Raw genomic sequence first — 13,074 nt, forward strand, 5'->3', positions numbered from 1 at the left:
TTTTTCTTTCTTTCTTTCTTTCTTTCTTTCTTTCTTTCTTTCTTTCTCTCCCCCTTCCTTCCTTCCTTCCCTCCTCCCTGCTTCCTTCCTTCCTTCCTTCCTTCCTTCCTTCCTTCCTTCCTTCCTTCCTTAACTTCTGTCTAAGAATCAATATTAAGTATTGGTTTTAAGGCAGAAGAATGGCAAAGACTAAATAAGCAGGGTTAAGTGACTTGCCCAGGGTCACCCAGCTGGGAAGTGTCTGAGGCCAGATTTGAACCCAGGATTTCCTATCTCCAAACCTGGTTCTCTATCTATTGAGCCACCTAGCTGCCTCCATTGTTTTTTCTTTAAAGTTAATTTTTTTTCAAAACTAACTCTAGGCCCCTTGCTGCCATAGATAATAGCAAGTGGCTATTTAGGAGCATCAAAAATCTATTAGTCTTAATGTCAAGTATTCATGCTTGGGGAAAATTCTCACCTTAGGCCTTATAAAAAAGGGACAAATTCCAAGGACCTAACTGAGCTTTTTATAAAGTGAGTTAAGTGTCTCCTTCTCTTCCAAATGTCACAGAGGAGAAAGATTAAACCTCTGTGTATCCATTTAAATTGGTGCATTTTTTGACCATTAAAACCTCTGTATATACCATCAGTCCTTGAAGACTACTTCAAAATCTGCTCAAAAGTGCTAAATGTCCTTGCATCTAATAGCTTATAATGAACATAAATGGTATTGTTTTAATCGAGAGCAGATAAATTTGGGAGCTGTACCAAAGGCCAACAAATGGGCTTAATAATCAGGTCACTGGTAGGTTGCTCTGGAATAAAAGAAAATGAGAAGTCAAATGAAGGAGATGGCAGATGTCAGCTTTCAGGAGGCAGCAACCTGCAGCCTGCAGAGAACAGCAGCTATTCCAGGGAGACAAAAAGTGAAAGACTCTGAGAGTAAGGAAGGCATGGATGAGAATGGTGGTCGTTAGAGAATTTGGGTCCGTCCTGCCGGGGTTGGAGAGATAAGAAGGGGTATTTTGCTAGCCCTTTTCACTCAGCCTCAGTGAGGCAGCCCAATCAATAATTTTAGCGTAGGGTTGTGGTCTTGGTTTTCAGTACTGATGACTTAATGACTTGACCTTGATGACCTTGACCCTTGGGATAGCTACTTGGTGTGGTGGATAGAGTGCCACAGCTAGGCAGGAAGACTCATCTTTCTAAGTTCAAATGTGGCCTCTGACACTTACTAGTTATTCGACTCTGGGCAAATCCCTCAACCCTATTGGCCTCAGTTTCCTCATCTATAATAAAATGTGCTGAAGAAGAAAATGGCCAACTCCTCCAGTGTCTCTGCCAAGAAAACCTCAAATGGTGGTCAGACATGACTGAAAGACAACCGAATGACAACAAAAATTCCATACCTTCTCTGAGTCTCAAATCTTCCAGCTTCAGAATTCCCCACTTCCATCTCTACCTACCCTATCTTTTTTTAATTATTATTATACTGAAGAAAAAAACCCAGGGAACTCTCTATCTTGGATTCTTGACTTTAAATTAATTGCCTTACCTTCATACTGCTGCTAAAATAATCCTTCCAAAGCACCAGGCTGACATTGCCCTTCCCCTACTCCCTGCTTGGCACTCTCCTATTGGGTCCATGAGAAAATCCAAACTCTTCAGTTTGGCCTTGAAAATCCTTTTTTTTTTTTTTTTAACTTAGTTTTCTTTCCCTTTGCTCCTTTTTATATGTTCTATGTCCCAGACCAACCAGGCTGCTTGCTGTTCTCTGCACTGATCACTGCATTACCAACTGCCACATGTTTACATTGGCTTTCCCCCCTGCTTGAAAAGCACATTGTCCTCTACCCCTCTTCCTTCAAGCCCCAGCTTGGGTTTCTTTGGCTGTTAGTATTTTCTCCCTCCCTGTCCCTGTCACACCACGCCACTTGCCCTTGAGCCATTCCCCTCATGACCTTCCTTCACCCTCAATAGAACCTTAGACTCTGCCCCTGGAACCACACCGGACTCTGCCAGGAGAATTTTTAACTTTTCTTACCCCAAACCAGACTTCAGAATCCCCTCCCACCACAGCTTCTGAACCATTTTGCCAATTGCCTTTTCGATGTTATTTTCCCTCTGTTGGAATGTAAGCTCCTTGAGGGCAGAGACTATCTTTTATCTGAATTCTCAGTGCTTAGCATAATGCTTGGCATATGAAATATTCTTACTAAATACTCTGCCTCCACCATCCATCTATTGGTAAACCAGCCTGTGTTTCTCATCATAATTTGGTATATGCCAACAGATTTTATCTCTCCAGGAGAATAAAAGTTTCTTGAGGGCAGGGAATGTTTTGTTGTCTTTGGATCCCCAGAGCCATCCTTCAGAAATACTTTTTGGATTAGATAAACACAACCTTTGTGAGGTTTGGTTTGAAAAAAGAAACAACAAATTAGAAAGAATGTCTGAAAACCTTGGCCATACAGTAATGACCTACTTAAGGGATTTAAAAAAATGTTTTGTGAGTTCTTTTAATTAAAAAAGCCTTTGAGACCTTTGGATGGATAATACAATAAACCCTAAGTACTGGAGTGCCATTTATTATGCAGAATAATGGGCACTAAAAGGACCCTGAGAGATCATCGAGTCTGTTGGCCTTCAGGAAGGGATAAAACCATTTCAAAGAAATAAATATTATTTTATTAAAAACAACATTAACTCTCAGAATGTAGAATCCATAACTTGTCATTGTGGCCTATTATAGTGTCTTGTAACTCCCAAGTTCTACCAGGCTAATCTCCACCATATCAAAGAAAAACCTTTCCTATAATGATTTCTTCCCATTTATCCTTTTTCCTCCTTAATAAGGATAGAAATCAGCTGACTTCCCAAGACCTTTCTTTTCTAATAGATGTTTCATTTCAACAGTTTAATGGTTCATGACCTCTTTTCTAGAGTAAAGAGTGTCCTTGACTATTTTTTTTAGCCTTCCTCCAAAGGCTCTTCCTTTTGAGCCACCTTTGCTGGCCTTTAAGGAGTGGGATAAGGAGAGAGACTGGACTTCTGAGTTTACTTATAGGAAATTGCTCCTTATGTAGTCTTAGAGAGTTGCCTAGAACCCTGAGGAGTTAAGTGATTGGCCCAGAGAGGCAGGAGTTGAGCCCACTCCTTTCTGAAGGGCTCCCAACTAATTATCCTTTTACTACAGCTTTCTGCCTCTCACCTCTGGAGATGGAGAAGGGGGAGTGTATAGAATGAGGTTATTGGTGGAGATCCAAACTCAGCAACATGGAATCAGCTCATAGCTCAAAGGATATTTATTTCTCCTCAGCTTAATTCAGCTCTCATGTCCCATCAGCTTAGGGGGGGGGGACTAATCCCTATCTGCAAGGATTTGAAGAGATGTTCTTTGGAAAAGGAGTTGCAATTGCTCTGCCTGGCCACAAAGGGAAGAACCAAGACCATTGGGTGGAAATCACAGAAAGGCCAAACAAGCCTTGACATCAAAAGAAAAAAAAATCCAAACCAGAAAGCTTCCTAATAACTAGAGCTTTACTGTTCATTTAATTAATGGGGCTACCTCCATGAGTAATGAGTTCCCTTTCCCAAAGAGTCTTCAAGCAGAGACTGGAAGATCACTATTTGGATAAGTTGTAAAGAGAATTCTTTGGCTGGCATGGGCCAAACTATATGGTTGCTGAGGTCTGTCTTGATTCTAAAATCCAACAATTCTTTGAATAACTGAAGACTTTAAAGACAAATCCTAAACTGATATAGGAATGAAAAAAGGATTGTGGATGCAGAGGAGAAAAGAACTTTCAGGATTGTTGGGTCACAGAGCTAAAGTGGGAAAGAAACCTCAGAGACTTCAGTTCTAGGTGCCACATTCTAGGAAAAAACCTCTTCTAAGAAGGTGCAGTCAAGAGAGTAGAAGGGCTTCAAGGATATGCCACTCAAGGATGGATCGAAGCAGTGGGATAGCTATTAGCCTAGAAAAAAAGACTCAGAGAGAACAGGATCACTACAAATATTTGTAGGGTTGTCTCATGGAAAAGAGATTAGACTTGTTCACCTTAGCCTTGGAACATGAGAAATTAAAAGAAAACAGAAGTTGAAAGAGACTAATTTAAGGGTGATACCAGGAAAAATCTCCTGACAATTAGAGCTAGCCAAAGTTGGAATCAGCTGCTTTGGGAAGTAGCAAATTCCCTTTCCTTGGAGATCCTCGAGCAAATGCTAGAAGTAAGATTTTTGTTCAGGCATGAATTAGACTACATGGTCTCTCAGGTCCGTCCCATTTCTGAAATATTCTGAGATTTTATCATCTGAAAAAATTTAGTACGTGACCTTCTATCTACTGTGTGTGTGTGTGTGTGTGTGTGTGTGTGTGTGTGTAGTATGTACCTATCTCTATGCAATCTCCTCCCAAATTGGAATGTGAGCTCCTTGAAGATAGGAACAGTTTTTGTCTTTCTTTCTAACTTCAAGCACAGTGCTAGGCACAGAGTAAATGCTTAATAAATGCGTGTTGTTTGGAGAAGGTAGAAGTAGGCTACTCAATAGAAGATGAATTCTTTGGCCAAGAAGTAGATTACAATTCAAAATGGTGCCCCATACCCTGCTTCTGGAGCAATAATGGGTGGCAAAATGGGCATTGTCCTTACCCATCCAGTCTTCTTGAAGACTCATGATTTAACTTTTAGTTGCTCTAGATCAGAAGTTCTAGATCTGGGATTTCTGACTTTTTTTTCATTCAATAACTGTATTTTAATATAATTGGTTTTCTTCATAATCTTATGTATCTAATTTTGTGCATTTAAAAATGGTAGTCTGGGAAGAGGTCCATAGACTTCACCAGATTGATTGCCAAAGAGTTCTAGGACACAACAAAGGGTGAAGAACTCTTATTCTGAAAGAATAGGCTAGTGTTGATCTGAGTGCTTAGATTAAAGTTCAATTTAGGCTATGGTATAGAAATAGTACAAATGAATATATAATCCAGTTTGGTAACACTAGGTTGTGATCATTTTGCTTCTCTTTGTACTTAGAGGGAGAATCCATTTATTTATTCATTTTCTTGGTGGGAGGAATGAGGTTGGTCTGGACCTATGATTTCATTCATGTGGGGAACTCCCAGTATGAAAACACCCTCCACAGATTCCGGTCAGTGTAGAGACTATACTTAGGATCCAGAACTTTCAGACTTTGACTTTAGTTTCTATTGGTCCTTCCTTGACAGCCCTTTTTGAAGCCCAAGATATAGAACTGTACCTGAGACCACTGAGAAGACACATTCAGGGCCTTAAGGAGACGGAATTTCCACAGACGAGTTTCTTGATTTCACCTTTATTCCACACCATTTGCCTGATTTGGAGTCATTCCACATTTTATAACAGCCCTGCCCGGATGATCATTTTGCTACAAGAGTTTTGCAATCTCTTCCTTGACCAGGTATGTAGCATTTGAGAACTAGCTTCAATAATAAGAAATACGATTTTCTCTCAGGTTTCAGCTTCTCATTAAACTAGTGGGGAATGAAGAGTCAGAGCAGAAACTGGCTGAGGTGCCCCACTTCTACTCCCTTTTATGCCCAGTCCCAGGCTTTGGAACAGCTTGGGAACAGTGGTTCCCAAGCTGTTTTGGCCTACTGCCCCCTTTCCAGAAAAAAATATGACTTAGCCCCCTGGAAATTAATTTTTTTTAATTTTAATAGCAATTAATAGGAAAGATAAATGCACCTGTGGCCATCACCGCTCCTCTGGATCGCTGCAGCACCCACCAGGGGGCGGTGGTGCCCACTTTGAGAATCACTGCTTTGTAAGATGAAAGGCAAAGACAAAATAATCCTACCTTCAAGAAATTTAGGCTGAAGGTACCTAGGCATGAAAAGGCTTGTTTATAACAAAACCCTACCTAGCTTACTTGGAGAACTAGGGAGACTCTAGGGGCCAAAAGCAGTCATTCAGCCCTTTCCCTACATTATTTTCTGACTTGGAAAGAACTTTGACTTGTAGGAGGAGCTCATGAGAGGAAGATAATGAGAAGAAACTGAGGAAAAAATCTCTAGCAAAATTCTCCTCCCCATCCCTCTCCCTTCCTTTCCCCTCCTCTCTTTCCTACTTATACTTCCCTGCTTTTCCTTTCTCCTCCTTTTTCCTCTCCTTCAACCTTCCCTTTCCTTCTCCTCCATGGAGAGAAGCTGCTCCAGGATCAGGGTTACAGTATGCTCAGTGGTGATGTTGGACAGCTCCATGGCGGGCTGGATGTCAGCCACATGGAGTAAGCTGGGCAAAATTCCTGTGAATTCTCCCATCTGTGTCCTACATCAGTCCAAAAAAAATACTTTAATGTCTAAAAGAATGATTTACTCCAGGGAAATTTATTCAGGTTAGATAATTAATAAAACAACTGAAATGGGAGAATATTGAGTCACTGTGGAGAGATGTTCCTAAGTCCCTGGTCTCCTCTTGAATAATGTAATTATTATTTGTTTTATATATATACACATACATATGCACACACCTATGTAACAGGCATGTACAAATGCTTGGTGTATATATGTGTGCATACACATATGCCATAAGATGTAGTATACCATGCCATGTATTCCATAGAATCATAGATTTAGAGCTGATGGAAGGACTGAAGAGGCCCTTGGGTCTACCTTCACTCTCCCACTCCCCACCTCCATTTTTTTTTACCAATTGAAGAAACTACAGCCTGGAGATTTGAAGTGACTTCTTCAAGATTGCCCAGAGGAGTAAGTGGCAGGGCTGGGATTCAAACCCGGGTCTTCTCACTCCAAATTCTATGCGTCTTTCCATTTTATTATGTTGTGATATGAAGCATGGGCCCCATTCTAGAGGACTGGCTATTTGCAGGTCACCATGCTAGGGAGCTCTGACTTGCCAGCCTCCCTGCCTTGTATGAAACGGACAACTTCCTTCTTGAAGCCACTGTGTTCCTTGGGGAATGAGGACTGGGGAAGCAGGCTCTAGGAACCAGAGTCCTCACCATTAGGCTTTCTCAATGGACTGCCATCCATGACTTACTTCTCATGGGGAAAAGAGGTGAACTTTCACTTCTCCTTTCTCTATTGCCAGGTTGGCAGGTCTTCCCCTCTCCCCTCCTTTTCCATTCTTGAAGTCCCCAAGTGGAATTTTCTTTTCCAGTGGGAGATTTCTTCTTTTCATCCCTGGATATTCTGCCTACTCTGTAGGCAGGGAGCCCCATCTTAAGTGGCTTAAGATGTCAGTGCTTAGCTCAAGTGGGAAAGGAGATAATAGGACACATAAATTGGGGCAGGAAGGAAATCCTTTCAACTAATTACTAATGCGTCCTACTCAAATGGATTCCATTACACTCTCCATTGAGATGTCGGACTACTTTCTAAGCAGCAATCAATTAAGCCCCACAACTTTTAACTAGCCTGTGAGTAAATTAAACAGTGGAGGCCCTTAGCATTATTGGGGAATAGATTCTAGAGGTTAGTTTATTAAGTAAATACTTGTCAAACAAGCATTGATTAAATGCCTACTATGTGCAAGGCACTGGAGTAGGGAGGATGCCAACATCTGCAATAAGGATGACTAGGGAGGACCTGGAAGGAGATTAGTTTGACCAATGCATCCTCTTCCTGTTTTTCTTAGTCTCTCTTTCTTTCCCCTCTTTTCTTCCATTAAAACTCCACTGCTAAGGATGTTCTCAGCTGGGAGGAGGACCATTAGATTCAACTCAGATGAGACTTTTTAAGTCTTAGGACCAAGCCTGATTTAACTAGTTAAAAGAATGTCCCAGCCAAAGTCCAGATATTGGCCAATCAGCATAAGATGGCTCATCTTAACACCAGCTTGAGAACTTGGCTTTTGCTTCTTGTAGCACCTCTCTTTGGCGAGCCTGGCTCTGCTTGCAGTGCCAGCACTTAAGTGGCATCCTCTTTTGGAGGTCTTCCCTTGGAAAGCTGCCTTTCTGCAACTGTCTCATTCTAGGTCAGTCAGTATGGCTGCTGCCGTTTCCCCGCAGGCTGCGGCTAACTGTGCGTCATTATGGCTCTGGCAAGTTTCTTCTCACACTAATAATTGTTCCACCATTTGGGCTCTCACCCAGTAGCTATGCGGGTTTCCTATGGAGCATTCTTCCCACACAGGCAGCTCAGTGGAGTTGGGTAATAATGTGTATTACAGACTAATGAACCTCTACAACAGAGGCTTTAATGGCACAGGACATAGAGAAGTGGGTTCAAATCTTGCCCTTGACAAATTCCTGAGGGATGACTCTGGGCAGGTGATTTCATCTCCCCATGGCCCTGGCGAATGCCGATCAATATTGGTAGAGAGCGCTCCTTACTAGGAGCTCCCTGTACTGATAAAATCACTAGGTTTAAAAATGAGAATACAACATAGAGTTACTTTAGATTTTCTGTGATTCTTTGAAAAGGGATTTTTCAAAAAATGCCTACAATATAAAATCCAGCTCATACTCTTATAATATATAGTAAAGAGAGCTTTTTCTGTGAGCCTCAGGATCCTCATCTACAAAAGAAGGGGATTGGATTAGATGGTCCCCGAGATCCTTTTCTAGCTCCAAGTCTCTGATGCTATGAAATTCAGGTCTTCCCTCCCTCCTCCAAAGCCATTCTCTTGTCCCTTATGCTAAAATTGCCTTAAAATTAATTTGTTTTTCAATATGACTGAAGGATTTTAAAAAATTAATCTTTGGTGGTTACATTAAATTCCCCGTTATCTCCCTTCCTATCTCCCTTCCGGGCCCTCGAAGAGGCATCACAGGACAATATAGATGTGTGTGTGTGTGTGTGTGTGTGTGTGTGTGTGTGTGTGTGTGTGTGTGTGTAAATAAACTGCCTTGTGTTTCGATTTATCACGTCTTTCACTGGAGGTAAACATTCATAAGTTATTCTTCAAACACTAATTCTGTAGGTCCATGTCATCCTCTTTTGGTTCTGTTTGTTTCCCTTTTCACAATTCCGTGTAGGTCTTTCCATGTTTGTTTTTTTTCATTAACCTGCTCATTATTTCTAAAGGCACAGCAGTGTTCCATTGCCATCCGATGCCCCAGCTTCTTTGGCTGTTCCCAAAGTAGTGGGCATCCCCTCCATTTCCCGCTCTTTGTCTGCACCCAAGAGAGCTGCCGTTGATATTTCACAATAGATCGCTTCTTTCCCTTTTCCTTGCTCACCTTGGGGTACAGACCTAACGGTGTTACCACTGGGCTTAAGGGTGTACGCAGTTGTGTAAGTCTCTCTTTAATAATAAATGGCATTATTCCAGATCGCATAGAGTTGTCTTCCGCTGTTCTTCCTTCAGATGGTCTAATATTTTGTAAATAAAGTTCTAGTGGAGCTAAAACCTCCTTGAGGGCAGGGGCTGCCCCTCTTCCCTTTCGCACGGGCTAGGTTCTCAGGAAGTGTTTGCTGAATAATGAAATTTTAAGGCAATCCAATAGATTATTTGCAAGTTTGGGATCAGTGCAAGGCCAGATGTTTTCCCAGCAGCTCTGCTGTGTTTCTCTTCAAGGGGTCAAGAAGGATTGGAGGTCCAAGCTGGCGTCTCTACTCTACACCCAGCTGCCTCCCTGGCCTCTGAGAAGTGAGCTGCCATGGAGCATCGTGAGACCAGGAGGACTCTGGGATGCTTGGGGAGAAAAGGTCTCTCTGCCTGACTCACATGTTCAGCTCTTCCCCTAAGGCGTGGATGACGGATAGACTCTACATTCATTGTTTCGTAGGGCTGGTTTTGGCTGAATTGGTGCCGATCCCTTCATCCAAAGCCATCAATAATTGGCTAGTTCTGGCAGAAGGTATAGGAACCATGTGGGAGGTGAGACGCTTTCCTGGAGTCCCTGAGGAGATTCACTGAATGGCCGCCTCTCTGGCCCTGATGGAGGAAGCAGGGAGCCACTCTGGGTCAATTCGATCCTCTCTTCTTCTTGCAACCCGAGCCAACTCTGCTGAGAAATGGAATGGCTTCCCACGTCTCCTATTTATGGGGCGCCTTTGTGGTTTGTCAGTCATTAACTGAAAGGCAGCTTGTTTATTCTGGTTTGGCACCAACCCTGGCTTTTGTCTGTGACCCAAGTTCTGTTGCCTCCTAGAGTTGTCTGTATTTGCATGGGGTGGCTGGAGTCTATTGTTCTCTGGACTCTGCTTTCCTCACTGTGTCACTCCATGCCAATCCTCTGTTTCTCTGAATTCTTCATGGTACAGATGCATTTCTTTCACTAGATCTTCCTTCCCTCCAAGGTCTGGCGGTTTGCCACCTGGGAATCCTCCTTGACTCGCCCCTATCCCTCACCCCAGCACCCAGGCAAATGCAAAGTCTCCTTCCTGCCTCCACTATTTCCTTCCACTTGCCCAGCCCCCACCCTAGTTCAGGTCCCAATCACCTTTCCCCTGGGCTATTGTAAGAGCTCTTTAACTGGTCTTTCTGCTGCCCGCATCTTCCCTTTCCCATCTATCCTCCACACAGCTGTCAAATTCATCGTTCTTCCTAACAAAGACAACCAGCCATGCTATCCCTCTGCATAAACTCTAGCATTTACCTATGTATGAATTCTATGATAAAATGCCCAACAGTTAAAGTCCTCCAGTCTGACTCCCTCCTCCTTTTCCAGCCTGAATTCCAGCTCTTTCCCTCTACACTCTCTGTTCCCAACAGACTTACTAGTTGTTCCTTGTATGAGGCACTCCCTCTCCCGCCTCTGCACGAGCCTTTGCACCCCGAGGTCGGCTTGTGTAGAATCGGACTCTGCCCTGTATAATGAGGCACCGGCCCTGCTTCCCAAGCAATTGTGCATCCCCCTCCTTCGTCTCCACAACGTTTCTGCCCAACTGGCCCGTGCGCTGTTCCCTGGAGGTGAGATTCCTCTTCCATCCCTGCGCCTTCCTATTCACTGTCCCTCATGTCTGGAGCTTCCTCTTTCCTCATCTCTGTCTCCTAGAATCCCCAGCATCATCCTTGGTTGGGTGCCTCTTCCTACATCGGGCCCTTCTTGGTCTGCTCAGTGAGTGTCATCGCCCTCTTGGAGTTACTTTGCATTGGATTATGTGTAATCTTTATTGCCTGGTCTGTGGCCGTATTACCCCTCCCTCCATAAAGCATCAGAAGCTCCTTGTTGCCCTGCACAGTGCCTGGCACATACTAGGTACCCCGTGCACCAGACATCTCAGTGGTTAGAGCACCGGCTCTCAAATCTGGCTTCAGCTACTTCCTAGCTGTATGAGCCTGGACAAATCACGTAACCCCATTTCCCTCAGTTTCCTCATCTATAAAATGAGCTGGAGAAGAAATGGCAAATCATTCTAATACCTCTGCCAAGAAAACCCCAAAAGGGTCACGATTGAAGACAACTAAACAATGACAACAGCAACAAAAATGGTTTTAAAGTAACCATGGAAAAATTTTCTAAGTAAAAAAATATTTTTTAAATATTTTTGAACTGTATTATTTGCTGCTGATTGTATCGGTTATGACTCTCTCTTCCCTTCTTTAAGGGACTACCTTAAAAAGGTACCATCTAAAAGCCTTTCCAAAGACTAGGGTGATATTTAGGACTGATGCGAGTCCACGTCACTTTAAACCCAGTTGTGATAACCTCAGTGGCCAGATGAAGGCACTGAGAGGGGGTTTCTGTGTTCTTGACCTTCTCTGCTTCTCTCATTGCCTCTTAGGCAGTCACCTATCTTTCCCCAGATGAACTTATGAAAGGAGAAGTTGAAGAATCCTTGGAACGGGTGCAAGTGGCCATCAGCGTCTTAAAGACTTTTAAAAATTCGTTCTTCAGCTATAGGGAGGAATTGGCAAGATATTTCACCAGACGCCAGGAGGTCAGGCCTTGGGATTTCCAGTCCCACATGGTGTTTTGGAGATTTGACAAGTTTTTCAACCGCCTGATGAAATTAGAGGTATTGTTCGTTGCCTCTTGCTTCTTGCAGGTTATGGGCCTGGAGTCAAAATTCATGCACTTTGCAATTCACTTGAACCAAAGGTAGTGCCATCAGTGGGTAAGTGGAGAAAAGGGACTTTCCAAGTGACTCGGAAGATGGTAGAGTAAGTCGCCGTGTGCAAACATTAGCAGAGGCCGTCTCCCCAGGTTTTCCTAGGTTTTCTTTGGTTTCTATAGAATTTTAAAAAATCATTCTGTAAATATTACATTGAGGACAGATGGAAATCCATATGCAATGAAAGCTGGTCTTTAAATAAAATCTTGAAATGGGAATCGAACTGGTCTTCCAAAAAGGAGATTTTAAGGTTTGCCAAGACAGATACATGCGAGGAAATGCACCTAATGGAGGGAAGGTTCACCCCAGGATGAGGAAAACCCGAGTTCAAGACACACCTGCCTCTCATATGCATTGACCATTTTCTGCTTACTTTTCTATAATCTTTATTTCCTTTTCTTTTTAAATGCACACAGAAACTTACATTGTTACGGGGTCTTGGATTAAATGTTGGGAATGAGTATTGGATGATCAGTTTGCTCGGGAGCTTTACAATGTTATTTATTTGTTTGTTTATTTATTTTATTACAAAGGACATATTTTCTACAATGCTGGAACTGGAGAAGCTGGAAAGACTTGAGTTTGGTGGCACCAAGGGCACTGTTTTGAATGACCAGATCTGTGAAATGAGGGAAGAATTTGGGGAGATCCATAAAGTTTTCCAACAGAGAACTTATGACCCATGTGATTACGACAACATGGTAAGACTGTTTCCCAAGTCATGTTCCATCAGAGCTCAGAACATAAAGTCTGAGAGGGGTCCTTGAGATCAATAATCTTAGAAACCAACCTCAAGGCTGGTTCCTGAGGAAACTGAACAATACACAAGCTTTTATTATATGCCTGCTGTGTGTCAGATGCTGAGTGTACAAGACAAAAATGAGAGTTCCTGTTCTTAAGTTTGCATATTATAAGCAAAGAACTGAATGAGGTCACATAGGTAGTTTGATGGCAAAGCTAGGATTGAAGCCAATATCTCTTATACCTTTTTTTCTGCTCCTTCCTTCCTTCCTTCCTTCCTTCCTTCCTTCCTCTCTTCTTTCTTTCTTTCTTTCTTTCTTTCTTTCTTTCTTTCTTTCTTTCTTTCT

At 42.7% G+C, this 13,074-nt stretch overlaps 1 protein-coding gene across 1 annotated transcript in view; it reads left to right on the top strand.

The window, feature by feature from the left end:
• DNAH11 (dynein axonemal heavy chain 11) overlaps nt 1-13,074 on the top strand; it is a 306,168-nt gene that overhangs the window by 25,620 nt on the left and 267,474 nt on the right. Inside the window, exons 5-7 of the mRNA XM_044678853.1 lie at nt 5,210-5,421; nt 11,657-11,890; nt 12,520-12,695. Of these exons, the coding sequence (XP_044534788.1) occupies nt 5,210-5,421; nt 11,657-11,890; nt 12,520-12,695 (622 nt within the window). The remainder of the gene's footprint in view (nt 1-5,209; nt 5,422-11,656; nt 11,891-12,519; nt 12,696-13,074) is intronic.

The sequence above is a fragment of the Gracilinanus agilis genome, chromosome 5 (assembly GCF_016433145.1).
Source record: "Gracilinanus agilis isolate LMUSP501 chromosome 5, AgileGrace, whole genome shotgun sequence".
NCBI lineage: Eukaryota > Metazoa > Chordata > Mammalia > Didelphimorphia > Didelphidae > Gracilinanus > Gracilinanus agilis.